This window comes from Microcebus murinus, chromosome 5 (assembly GCF_040939455.1).
Source record: "Microcebus murinus isolate Inina chromosome 5, M.murinus_Inina_mat1.0, whole genome shotgun sequence".
In the NCBI taxonomy this organism is placed as follows: domain Eukaryota; kingdom Metazoa; phylum Chordata; class Mammalia; order Primates; family Cheirogaleidae; genus Microcebus; species Microcebus murinus.
Window position 1 is genome coordinate 51,092,525 of NC_134108.1, and position 13,576 is coordinate 51,106,100.

Consider the following 13,576-nt stretch of genomic DNA (forward strand, 5'->3'; position numbering starts at 1 on the left):
AGGATAAGTCTGTAATCTGGTGTTTATTTTACACTTACAGCACATGTTCATTTGGACTAGCCACATTTTGAGTCCTCAGTAGCCACACGTGGCTAGTGGCCACTGTCATGGGCAGCTTGTCTCTGTTGGGATCCACGGTCTCCAACCTTCTTAAGCCTTTTCGTGTTGTGGCTGGAATTTATAAGCATAGGCTAAAGGGAGATCATTAAAATTGGGATCTTTTTTAAGATTTGATTTGTTCCAATAAGTTCCCCTGGTTCAGTAAGTGGCTCTCAGTGTATGCTTTAGGACATACCATGCTCCGTATAGTCCTGGAGAAGGGCTCCCTGAAGGCGTACCCATGGCCTGTCTGCTCCTGAGTGCCTGCAGACAAGATCAAGGGGACACCTGTGTGCACAGTGCTGCACGGCCTTTAGCCTTCTATTGCCCAGAGCTGGGGTTGGGAGGGTAAGGGAATTCCCCATGGGTAGGGGGAATTAAGAAATAAAGCAAGCAATAAATCAAGACCTTTTCTTTGTCTTTTCATTTAGTGGAATAGAAGATGAACTCAACTGAATTCAGTGAAGATGTAGAAGAAGGTAAAAAAAAAGTCTATTTTAAAAAATGTTTTTAATTTAGTGTTTTTGATTAGGTCATACATTCACATGGTCTAAAAATATGAAGAGATGTATAATGAAATGTCTCCTCCCAGCCCTGTGGGTTCCCATCCGCCTCCACCCACACACCTGTTATAATTATAAGCATCTAATGTAGCTTTATAGAGTTACTTTTTAAAAGCACAAAAAGATAATATTTATGTCTCTCCCTCTATCTCCTTCCCCCCCAAAAAGGCAGCTTTTAAACCAATTTTGAGCAAAATATTCTTGGAACATGGTTTTATTGTATAACATACTAGTGCAACGAGAAAAAAAATTGCATTGTTGAAAAGCAACATAACAAGTTTGTTATGACTAGACATCTTTATCTGAGTGACGGTGTCAAAGGGCCAACCTCAAATCCCCCTAGCTCCAGAGAGCCCGGCCCATCTCTGTGTGGCCCTGATCTTTTCCAATGAGCCCTGTTTCTTCTCTGCCACAGTTCTAAAAAATAACACTGTGAAAGTGGAGACAGAGGCTGAAGATGCTGCCCTGGACTGCTCAGTGAATTCTAGGACTTCTGACAAGCACCCTCTGGACAGCATCTTCACTACCCTCCAGGACTCTAGCAAACGAAAGCAGCCAGTCAGCGATGGCCTGCCAGACTCTGTCCCCAGCGTGAAGAGGAGGCGGCTGATACCTGAGGTGAGGGCCTGGCCACTTCCTTGCTTAGCTTGGGCTCTAACCCTCTCTGATTTGGTGCTGAATCTCTCTCTACTCCTGGGCTTCTGGGCAACTGCCAAACCCTTGGGCACAAGAAGGGTTTCATTTAAGCTATGCCATCTCTGGCTTCGGTTTCTAGAAGGTGTCTTTAACAGGAATTCTTGTCTCTGTCTGGATTCCTTATGGGTAAGGGGGTCTTCATAGCACAACCGCTTCTGAGTTCTCTGTTTGGAAGCGCTCCACTGGGGAAGGCTAGAACTTGTTCACAGCAAGGACAGTTGATAAGCCTACCTCAGCTTTACGTAGTAGATTGATTCCTGGAAAAGTTGAGGGTTACTTGGGAGTAGATCTTTTCCTAAATTAAATTCATCTCTCCTATCTATTAGAGGATCTTGTTCCTGAAGAAACTCTTTAAGTGAATCTTTTTACAAAATGGGGCATTCTTTACCCCCTAAGTTATCTGTTTCATGAATATGCTGTATTTCTTAACCACCTGCTGGTTATATTGAACTTGGCCAAATGCAGAGAGAGAGAAAATAAAAATGGACATGGTGGCTCCCTGTAGCAGCTTACAGTCTGGGTGCAAGACAAGACATGTATGTAGCACAGCCGAGGCTGAGGAGAGAGGCTGCTTTGGGAGGGGGTGGCTGTCTGGCCCAAATGCCCCGGCAGCAGAACCTGCCCATGGTACAGCAAATCCACCTTTAACTCTTTTGGAGACAGAGTCTCACTTGTTGCCCAGGCTAGAGTGAGTGCCGTGGCGTCAGCCTAGCTCACAGCAACCTCAAACTCCTGGGCTCAAGCAATCCTCCTGCCTCAGCCTCCCGAGTAGCTGGGACTACAGGCATGTGCCACCATGCCCGGCTAATTTTTTCTATATATATTAGTTGGCCAATTAATTTCTTTCTATTTATAGTAGAGACGAGGTCTCGCTCTTGCTCAGGCTGGTTTTGAACTCCTGACCTTGAGCAATCCGCCGGTCTCGGCCTCCCAGAGAGCTAGGATTACAGGCGTGAGCCACCACGCCCGGCCCACCTTTAACTCTTAGAAGAACATTTTCCCAAGTTCCTTGACCCAGCTCCACCCTCTACTCCCCCTACCCCCACTCTTTAGGAGACCCAGACAAGCATTTCAACTTCTGCATGTTTGTTCAAAACAGCACAGATTTGCAGGCTCATGGTCATTAGCCGGAGCACTGTGGAGTGTGCTTTGGTGGTTTGCTTCAATTCTCCTCTGTCCAGTGATGTTAGGGCAGATCCAAAGAAATTGGTAATGTATGCATTTTAGGGATTTGTTTAGGCTTCAGTAAGTGAAAACTGTCTTTTTAATTAGCATAGTGATAGGACTAAGATTCTAACCAGAAGTGAAATATACATGTTTACATTACATGCTAATGAGGACCTGCAGTCCATATCATGGAATATCGAGTGATACATTTATTTATTGTTTCATTTTATCTTATTTTATTTATTTACTTATTTATTTTTGAGACAGAGTCTCACTCTGTTGCCCGGGCTAGAGTGCTGTGGGGTCAGCCTAGTTCACAGCAACCTCAACTCCCAGGCTCAAGCGATCCTCCTGCCTCAGCCTCCCGAGTAGTTGGGACTACCCCAGCATGCGCCACCATGCCCGGCTAATTTTTTCTATATATATTAGTTGGCCAATTAATTCCTTTCTACTTTTAGTAGAGACGGGGTCTCGCTCTTGCTCAGGCTGGTTTCCAACTCCTGACCTGGAGCAATCCGCCCGCCTTGGCCTCCCAGAGTGCTAGGATTACAGGCATGAGCCACCTCGCCCGGCCTATTTTACTTATTGAGTTTTTTCCCAGACAGCTTTACTGAGATATAGAATGCTCGCTATACACTTCACCAGTTTAATTTCTGTAGTTTAATGGTTTTTAGTATATTCACAGAGTTGTCTGACCATTACCACTATCAGTTTTATGGGGGCATAGCTCAGTGGTAGTGTATTTGTCTGCATAATGAATTTTAGAATGTTTTCATAACTCCACAAACAAACCCCTACGCATTAGCAGTCACATTCCCTACTCTTCTAGCTCCTGGCAGCCACTAATCTACTTTCTGTTTCTATGGATTTACCTGTTCTGAACATTTCATGTAAGTGGAATCATATACACTGTGGCCTTTTATGTCTGGCTTCTTTTATTTAGCATAATGTTTCAAGGTTCATCTATGCTGTAGCATGTAAACAGTACTTCATTCCTTTTTTATTTTTTAACAGACTTTATTTTTAAGAGCAATTTTGGGTTAACAGCAAAATTGAGCAAAAGGTGCTGATTTTCCATATACCTCCCACCCACACACATTGCCAGCATTCTGCACCACAGTGGTACAGTTGTTAACAATTGCTGATTCTACACTGAAACATTATCACCCAAAGTCCACAGTTCACCTTAGGGTTTGCTCCTGGTGTTGTATAGTCTGTGCTCTACGTTTGGAAAAATGTATAATGACGTGTATCTACCATTCTAGTATCATACAGAGTAGTTTCACTGCCCTAAAAATCTCTAGTGCTGTGCCTGTTCATCTCTCCCTCCCACATAACCCCTGGCAACCACTTATCTCTTTACTATCTCAATAGTTTTGCCTTTTCCGGAATATCATATAATTGGAGTCATATAATAGGTAGCCTTTTTTAGATTGACTTCTTTACTTAGTAATATACACCTTAGTTTCTTCTATGTCTTTTCATGGCTTTGATAGTTCATTTTCTGTTTTTTTCTTTTTGTTGTTGTTGTGGTTTTTTTGAGACAGAGTCTTTCTCTGTTGCCCAGGCTAGAGTGCCGTAGCGTCAGCCTAGCTCACAGCAGCCTCAAACTACTGGGCTCAAGTGATCCTCCTGCCTCAGCCTCCCGAGTAGCTGGGACTACAGGCATATGCCACCATGCCCGGCTAATTTTTCTATATATTTTTAGTTGGCCGATTAATTTCTTTCCTATTTTTAGTAGAGACGGGGTCTCACTCTTGCTCAGGCTGGTTTCGAACCCCTGACCTTGAGCAATCCTCCCGCCTCGGCCTTCCAGAGTGCTAGGATTACAGGCGTGAGCCACTTCGCCCAGCCAATAGCTTATTTTCTTTTAGCACAATATTCCACTGTCTGGATGTACAACAGTTTATGTATCCATTCACCTACAGAAGGACATTTTGGATGTTTCAAAGCTTTTATGAATATTAATAAAGATGAATATATTCATCTTTATTGATTATATTATGAATTATGAATAAAGATGCTATAAACCTATAAATATATAGGTTTTTGTGTGGACATAAGTTTTCAGCTCCTTAGGGTACAAGGAGTGTGATTGCTGGATCATATTGATAAAAGTATGTTTCGTTTTGTAAGAAACTACCAAACTGCCTTCCAAAGTAGCTGTACCATTTTGTATTCCTGCCAGCAATGAATAAGAGATCCTATTGTTCCACATCATTGTCAGCATTTGCCATTGTCAGTGTTCTGGATTTTGACCTCTGTAATAGGTATGTAGTGGTATCTCATTGTTCTTTTGATTTGTGTTTCCCTGATGACACATGATGTGGAAAGTCTTTTTATAAGCTTATTTGCCAGCTGCATATCTTCTTTGGTGAGGTGTCTGTTAAGGTTTTAGGCCCACTTTAAAATTTTGTTGTGTTCTTATTGTTGAATTCTTTCTATATTTTGGTATTTTGGTTAACAGTCTTTTTTTTTTTAATTAGAGGCAGGGTCTTACTCTTTCACCCAGGCTGAAGTGCAGTGGTGCAGTTACAGTTGCAGCCTCAAAGTTCTGGGCTCAGGAGATCCTCCTACCTCAGCCTCCCGTGAAACTGGGACTACAAGTGTGCACCACCATATCAGCTAATTTTTTTTTTTTTTTTTTGGAGATGGGGTCTCACTACATTGCTCAGGCTGGTCTCAAAGTCCTGGCCTTAAACCAGGCCTCCTCAAACTATGACCTGCTGGGTGTTTTTGCTTCCGCTGCCTGTCCTGCTTAGCAGCTGACTGGTCCCGGGCCCACAGTGTGCATGTGTGGAATGTGCACTGCACTCTCCAACGGTCTGAGGGACAGTGAACTGGCCCCCTATTTAAAAAGTTTGAGGACCCCTGCCTTAAACAATCCTTCCACGCGGGCTTCCCAAAGTACCAGGATTACAGGGATAAGCCACTGCGCCCAGCAATAGTCTTTTATCAAATATGCCTTTTGCAAATATTTTCTCCCAGCCTATGGCTTTTTTTTTTTTTTTTTTTTTTTTTTGTGGAGACAGAGTCTCACTTTGTTGCCCAGGCTAGAGTGAGTGCTATGGCATCAGCCTCAAACTCCTGGGCTCAAGCAATCCTTCTGCCTCAGCCTCCCAAGTAGCTGGGAATACTGGCATGTGCCACCATGCCTGGCTAATTTTTTCTGTATATATTATTTGGCCAATTAAATTTCTTTGTAATTATAGTAGAGACAGGGTCTCGCTCTTGCTCAGGCTGGTTTCGAACTCCTGACCTGGAGCAATCCACCTGCCTCGGCCTCCCAGAGTGGTAGGATTACAGGCGTGAGCCACCGCGCCCAGCCTGGCTTTTGTTTTTATTCTCTTGACAGTGTCTTTTATGGAGCAGAAAAATTCAATGTTAATGAAGTCCAGTTTATCAGTACTATCTTTTATAAATCCTGCCTTCAGTGTCATATCTAAAAAGTTATTGCCAAACCCAAGGTCATCTAGATTTTCTCCTATGTTATCTTCCAGGTGTTTTATAGTTTTTCATTTTACATTTAGGTCTGTGATCCATTTTGAGTTAATTTTTGTGAAGAGTTTAAGGTCTGTGTCTAGATTTGTATACATTCGCATATGGGTGCCCAGTTGTTCCAACACCATTTGTTGAAAAGACTGTCTTTGCTCCATTGTGTTGCCTTCGCTCCTTTGTCAAAGATCAGTTGACTATATTTATGCTGGTCTGTTTCTGGGCTCCCTGTTTTGTTCCATTGGTCTATTTGTTTATTCTTTCACCAATATCATACTGTCTTGATTACTTTAGCTTTATAGTAAGTCTTGAAGTCAGGTAGTATCAGTCCTCTGACTCTGTTCTCCTCCTTCAATATTGTGTTGGTTATTCTGGCTTGTTTGCCTCTCCTATAAACTTTAGAATCAGCTTTTGATACCAACAAAATAGCTTGCTAGGATTTTGATTGGAATGTATTATATCTATAAATCAAATTGGGAAGAACTAACATGTTGAGCAATATTGAGTCTTCTTATCTACAAGCATGGAATATCTCTCCATTTATTTAGTTCTTTGATTTTTTTTTTTTTCATCTTTTCCTCATATAGATCTGGTACATACATATTTTATTAGATTTTTATAACAAGTATTTAATTTTTGGAGGCTTAATGTGCATGGTATTGTGTTTTTAATTTTAAATTCCACTTGTTTATTACTGGTCTATAGGGAAGCAAATTTACTTTTGTATTGTAACCCTGTATCCTGCAATCTTGCTATAAGTGTTCATTAGTTCCAGTAGTTTTTTATTGGTTCCATTGAATGTCGTACATAGACAGTCATAGCATGTGTGAACAAAAACAGTTTTATTTCTCCTTTCCTAATCAGTATATGTTTTGATTTGCTTTTCTTGTCTTATTGAATTAGCTAGGACCTCCAGTACAATGTTGAAAAGGAATGGTGAGAGGGGATATTCTTGCTTTGTGCTTTAAGTAGAATCTTAGGAATATTCTAGTTTCTTACCATTAAGTATGATAGTAGCCGTAGGATTTTTATAGATATTCTTTTTCAAGTTGAGAAAGTTTCTCTCTAGTCCTAGTTTAGTGAGAGTTTTTATTATGAATGGTAATGGATTTTGTCAAATACTTTTTCTGCATTTATGGATATGATCATGTGATATTTCTTTTTTTTTTTTTTTTGAGACAGAGTCTTGCTTTGTTGTCCAGGCTAGAGTGAGTGCCGTGGCGTCAGCCTAGCTCACAGCAACCTCACACTCCTGGGCTCGAGCTATCCTTCTGCCTCAGCCTCCCGAGTAGCTGGGACTACAGGCATGAGCCACCATGCCCGGCTAATTTTTTTTGTATACATATCAGTTGGCCAATTAATTTCTTTCTATTTATAGTAGAGACGGGGTCTCGCTCATGCTCAGGCTGGTTTTGAACTCCTGACCTTGAGCAATCCGCCCGCCTCGGCCTCCCAGGTGATATTTCTTTTTTATCTTGTTGCTGTGATAGAATAATTGATTATCAGATGTTGAACCAGACTTGCATACCTGGGATAAATCTGACTTGGTCTTGGTGTAAAATTTTTATACATTGTTAGATTGCTAATATTTTATGAAGGATTTTTACATCTGTGTTCATGAGAGATACTGGTTTGTAGTTTTCTTGTAATGTCTTTGTCTCAGTTTTGGTATTAAGGTAATGCTGACCTCATAAAGTGAGTTAGGAAGTATTAATAGTTTCTCTGCTTCTATATTCTGAGATTATCAAGAAATGGTATTTCTTTCTCTTTTGGAAGGTTATTAGTTATTGATTCAGTTTCTTTAATAGATACAGTCCTATTTAGATTGTTTCTGAGTTCTGGAAGATAGTATCTATGTAGGAATCGGTCCATTTCATCTAGGTAGAGATGTTCATGGTATTTCTTCATTATCCTTTCAATGTCGATAGGATTTATAGTAATCTCTCCTCTTTCATTTCTGATATAATTAATGAACTAGTTTGTGTCCTTTCTTTTTCTCTTTCTCCCATCCACTTTCTGTCTCTCTTTTTAGCCTGGCTTAGAGGCTTATGGATTTTATTGATTTTTTTCAGAGAAATAGCTTTTGCTTTTATTGACTTTTTTTTTAATTTATCGATTTCCTGTTTTCAATTTTATTGATTTTTCCTCTAATTTTTATTATTTCTTTTCTGCTTACTTTGGATTTAATTTGCTTTTTTTCCTAAGGTGGAAGTACAGATGAACTTTAGAACTTTCTTTCCTAATATATGCTTGCAATGCTATAAATTTGCTTCTAAGAACTGCTTTTGCTGCATTCTACAAATTTTAATATGATTTCTATTCTTTTACATTAATTAAGGTGTGTTTTATGGCCCAGAATATGGTCTGTCTTGGCAAATGTTCCATGTAAGCTTGAGAGGAATGCGTATTCTACTGTCATTGGATCAAGTAATCTATAGATGTCACTTATATCCAGTTGATGATAGTGCTCTTGAGTTCAGCTATGTCCTTACTGATTTTCTGCTGGTTCTGTCAATTTCCAATAGAGGGGTGTTGAATTATAATAGTAGATTCACTTGTTTCTTCTTGCAGTTCTCTAAATTTTTGCCTCACAAAGTTTGACACTCTTATTACGCATGTTCATGTTAAGAATGATTCATGTTAAGAATGTTAAGAATGATTCATGTTAAAAAAAAGAAAAGAAAGCAGGAGTAGCTTTATCATAAATAAAGAGGATATTATATAATAAATACTAATATGTATTTAATATTAATATTAAATAAAAATTAAAAAAATCAATTCTTCAAGAAAACATAACAATTTTTTTTTTTTGAGACAAAGTCACACTCTGCTGCCCAGGCTAGAGTGAGTGCCATGCGCCAGCCTAGCTCACAGCAACCTCAAACTCCTGGGCTCAAGCGATCCTCCTGCCTCAGCCTCCCGAGTAGCTACTACAGGCATGCGCCACCATTGCTGGCTAATTTTTTCTATATATTTAGTTGGCCAACTAATTTTCTTTCTATTTATAGTAGAGGTGGGGTCTCGCTCTTGTTTAGGCTGTTTTCCAACTCCTGACCTTGAGCAATCCGCCTGCCTCGGCCTCCCAGAGTGCTAGGATTACAGGCATGAGCCACCGCGCCCAGCCTTTATTTCTTTTTGAGATGGAATCTTGCTGTGTTGCCTAGGTTGCTTTCAAATTCCTAGGCTCAAGCAATTTTCCCAAGTGGGGACTACAGGTGTGCACTACTGCACTCTTCTATAATTTTTTTCTTGGTAGCCAGACATGTCCTTGGTAAAAGGAACTGCTGTTAATAGTCCTTCCTTCAGTGATGTGGTGGGAAGGTATAAGGGGAAGGAAAGCAGTCTTCAGTCCTGTGATTGGGTCTGAGTCTTTTAGCAAACCTGTGCTTCCTGATTGTAAATTTCATGGGGACTTCTTAGCTCCTCCCCTCCTCCCTTAGGTGGGACTTGAAGGCTCAGGTGTGTCCGGGTGAAAGGCTGGAGGCAGCTGGGATTGGGTATCTCTCTTCCCCCAGGTCATTTAGGCTCTGATAAGACCTCTGCAGGTTTGGCTCTGGTTAAATAGTTTCTTGGGAGGGAAGGCTTTCTTAAGACAAAAAGAATGCTCCCAGATGTTTCAAAATAGTTCCTTTTCCCTTCCCCCTGCTGCAAGCTCAAGGGGATTTTTCTGTAATATTCCCTGTGCGAACCTGGTAGAGCTCTTTGGAGGTAAACCCCACAAAGGTGTGGGGACCCCCTGACAACTGGGTCCCCCTGGAGTTTTTAACTTAGACCTGTCCACACTGAGCCTCCAGCCAGTCATCAATTACAGTTCAGGTTTCCCCACCCAGCACTGATTCCCATGGAGGTGTCTGATCTGGTAAGTTGTGACTCTCTGTATTCACCTGTGTGACCAATTTTCGGTGCAGCAGTTATCCATCCCTGTGACCTTACCTGTCTTACAGATCTAAGGAAAGTGGATTTTTCAAATTTGTTCAGCTTTTTATTTGTGAGGATGGAGTGGTGACTTCCAGGGTCCTTACATGCCAAACCAGAAACCTGAAGCCACTTCATGCCATTTTATGGCCAAATAATATAGTCCACTGTATGAATATACCACATTTTGTTTATCCCATTTGCCAGTTGATGGACATTTGGGTTGTTTCTACTTTTTGACTATCATGAGTAATGATTGAGTAAGACATTTTTAAAAATCTATAATGCCCAGAAAAAAGTTCAATTTGTTATACTTATGAGCATTTTTTATTAAGGAATAATTGGAAATATCCCACCCTTGGCCAGGTTCGGTGGCTCATGGCTGTAATCCTAGCACTCTGGGAGGCCAAGGCAGGAGGATTGCTTGTGCTCAGGAGTTTGAGACCAGCCCAGCAAGAGTGAGACCCCTCTCTACTAAAAATAGAAAAAATTATCCAGGCGTGGTGATGCTCGCCTGTAGTCCCAGCTACTTGGGAGACTGAGGCAAGAGGATTGCTTGAGCCCCAGGAGTTTGAGGTTGCTGTGAGCTAGGCTGACGCCACTGTACTCTAGCCCAGATGACAGAGCGAGACTCTGTCTCAAAAAAAAAAAAAAAAAAAAAATCCCACCCTTGACTCAGGCTGCCCAAACCAGTCACTTGGATACTTTGTGATCTGGGGAAAGGTTTCAAGCATGGGTGGCAGTTTCCAGTACACTGAGTAATGACTAGATTAAACTCACAGATTCCTAACTACTATTGATACCTGCTGTGGCAGATGAAAACTACAAGGTGGTTAGTAGGACAGCATGTTTGAAAAACATTCAACCATCTGCTTTTTCTTATGTTTTACTCTAAAACGTAATTTATTATACTTTTTCCTAATGATTGGTATTTAGATGTTTTTTAAATTATTAATTTTATATTATTACAAATAATGCCACAAGGAATATCCATATGCCTAAACAAACCTAGTGACCTTGTATGAGTGTTTCTATAGTTTAGATTCCTAGAGGCTATTCTGGAAGTTTGTTTTTTGTTTGTTTGTTTGAGACAGAGTCTTACTCTGTGGCCTGGGCTAGAGTCCTGTGGCATCAGCCTAGCTCACAGCAACCTCAAACCCCTGGACCCAAGTTATCCTCCTGCCTCAGACTCCTGAGTAGCTGGGACTACAAGCATGAGCCACCATGCCTGGCTAATTTTTTATTTGTATGTTTAGTTGCTGGGCTAATATTTTCTATTTTTAGTAGAGACAGGGTGCTTGGCTGATCTCGAACTCCTGACCTCAAGCTATGCTCCCATCTTGGCTTCCTAAGGTGCTAGGACTACAGCCCTGAGCCACCATGCCCTGCTAGAACTTAGTAGTTTAAAGCAACCACCATTTATTTGGTGGTTCATGATATTTTGGATGAGCCAGTGGTTCTTCTGATTCGGCTGTATGGAGGGATGGGGGGTCTGGAATGACCTCGCTCACATCTGTGTCCTTACCTGGGGTGGCTGGAATGGCTGGAGCTTCCTTTTGTACACATTCTCCCCTTGAGGAGGCTACTCCAGGCTTGTTCGCAGGACAATGGAAGAGTTCCTGGGAGCAAGAGAGGGCAAGCTCCAGAGTGCAGACACTTGTCAAGCCTCTGTGGTCATCACACGTGCTGGTGTCCTGTTGGTCAGAGCAAGGCACATAGCCAAACCTATGCCCAAGGGTAGAAAATAGACTCCATCTCACGATGGTAGGAGCAACAAAGTCACATTGCAAAGAGGCATTCACACACAGATAGGAGGGACTGTTGTGGCCGTTGTTATAAATAAGGAATAGCAAGCTCTCCGAGCAAGGAGTTCTATCCATGGGGAGACCAGATTGGAACCTTTGTAGACAGCCTGAGTTGGCCCTGTTGCCTTGTTACACAAATGGTGTCATACTTTATCCTTTCAGTAAGTTTCTGTTGTCACAGGATAATGGAGAAGGGACGATCTTCATATTCCTGGAGACAGAAAGGGAAGGGAATGTTCCTATGATTTATATTTTGGTTGAATCCTTCAGTATGTAAAGCAAGTCAGAACAGACCTGGCATTGGGCTGGAACTCCATCACGTTTACAGTGGGAACTTTCCTGAGTATCACAGAAATGCTGTGAAGATCCCAGATGTTGTTGATCTTGTGGGGCAGCAAGCTTTGGCTGGCTGGAGCTTCAGATAAGACCTAGAAATTCTGACAGGTTTGGGCAAAAGGGAACCAAAAATGCATCTGAATATTTCTGACATGGCTTGTCCAATCTACATGTACTAAAATGGTCACATGTATTTACTATACTTTTCAGTGCATTGGATACAGAAAGTACTTCTAACTCATTAGATTTTGGAGTAGAAAAGTCATGTTAAATCCTGTTTTTTTTTTTTTTTTTTTAATTTTGGCATATTATGGGGGTACAGATTTTAAGGTTTCAATAAATGCCCATTTTCCCCCCTCCCCCCAAAAGTCTGAGTCTCCATCATGACCATCCCCCAGATGGTGCACATCTCACTCATTATGTATGTATATACCCGCCCCCCTCCCACCTGCCCAATACCTAAACCCTGGTTTTGTTTGGGTGTTTTATTTGCTCTGTTAATTTTCTTTAGTGTGTATAAAGTGAGATTGAGAATCCCCGCTCTCCTTCCTGTTCTATGAAAAGAATGTATATAAGAATAAATCTTTTTGGCCGGGCGCGATGGCTCACGCCTGTAATCCTAGTTCTCTGGGAGGCCGAGGCGGGCGGATTGCTTGAGGTCAGGATTGCTTGCTCAGGCTCGAAACCAGCCTGAGCAAGAGCGAGACCCCGTCTCTACTATAAATAGAAAGAAATTAATTGGCCAACTAATATATACAAAAAATTAGCCGGGCATGGTGGCGAATGCCTGTAGTCCCAGCTACTCGGGAGGCTGAGGCAGGAGGATTCCTTGAGCCAGGGGTTTGAGGTTGCTGTGAGCTAGGCTGACGCCACGGCACTCACTCTAGCCTGGGCAACAAAGCGAGACTCTGTCTCAAAAAAGAATAAATCTTTTGAAATTCTTCAACTCTAGCAGGAAGGTATTGTGAATTCAGGCAGTATTCCTTTTTAAAAAATTTATGTAAGTTGATGTGTCAGTAAATCAATAGTTGTAGAACCTCAGGGACTTTAGAACAATTCATCTGCTTTATGAAATGATAGTGTGTGTATGTATATATGTGTATATATATATATATATATATATATATATATATATATATTTGTTGTTGTTGTTGTTGAGACAGAGTCTCGCTTTGTTGCCCAGGCTAGAGTGAATGCCATGGCGTCAGCCTAGCTCACAGCAACCTCAAACTCCTAGGCTCAAGCAATCCTGCTGCCTCAGCCTCCCGATTAGCTGGGACTATGGGCATGTGCCACCACACCCGGCTAATTTTTTTTCTATATGTATTAGTTGTCCAATTAATTTCTATTTCTAGTAGAGATGGGGTCTCGCTCTTGCTCAGGCTGGTTTTGAACTCCTGACCTTGAGCAATCCGCCTGCCTCAGCCTCCCAGAGTGTTAGGATTACAGGCGTGAGCCACTGTGCCCGGCCCCCTTCACCTTGATTGCTCCTACCAGCAA

General features: G+C 41.6%; 1 protein-coding gene across 1 annotated transcript in view; it reads left to right on the forward strand.

Annotated features, from left to right (window-relative positions):
* The window catches only part of BEND3 (BEN domain containing 3), a 41,324-nt gene that overhangs the window by 18,976 nt on the left and 8,772 nt on the right, over nucleotides 1–13,576 (forward strand). The window contains exons 2-3 of the mRNA XM_012753229.2: nucleotides 531–578; nucleotides 1,078–1,280. Of these exons, the coding sequence (XP_012608683.1) occupies nucleotides 542–578; nucleotides 1,078–1,280 (240 nt within the window). The 5' untranslated portion in view covers nucleotides 531–541. The remainder of the gene's footprint in view (nucleotides 1–530; nucleotides 579–1,077; nucleotides 1,281–13,576) is intronic.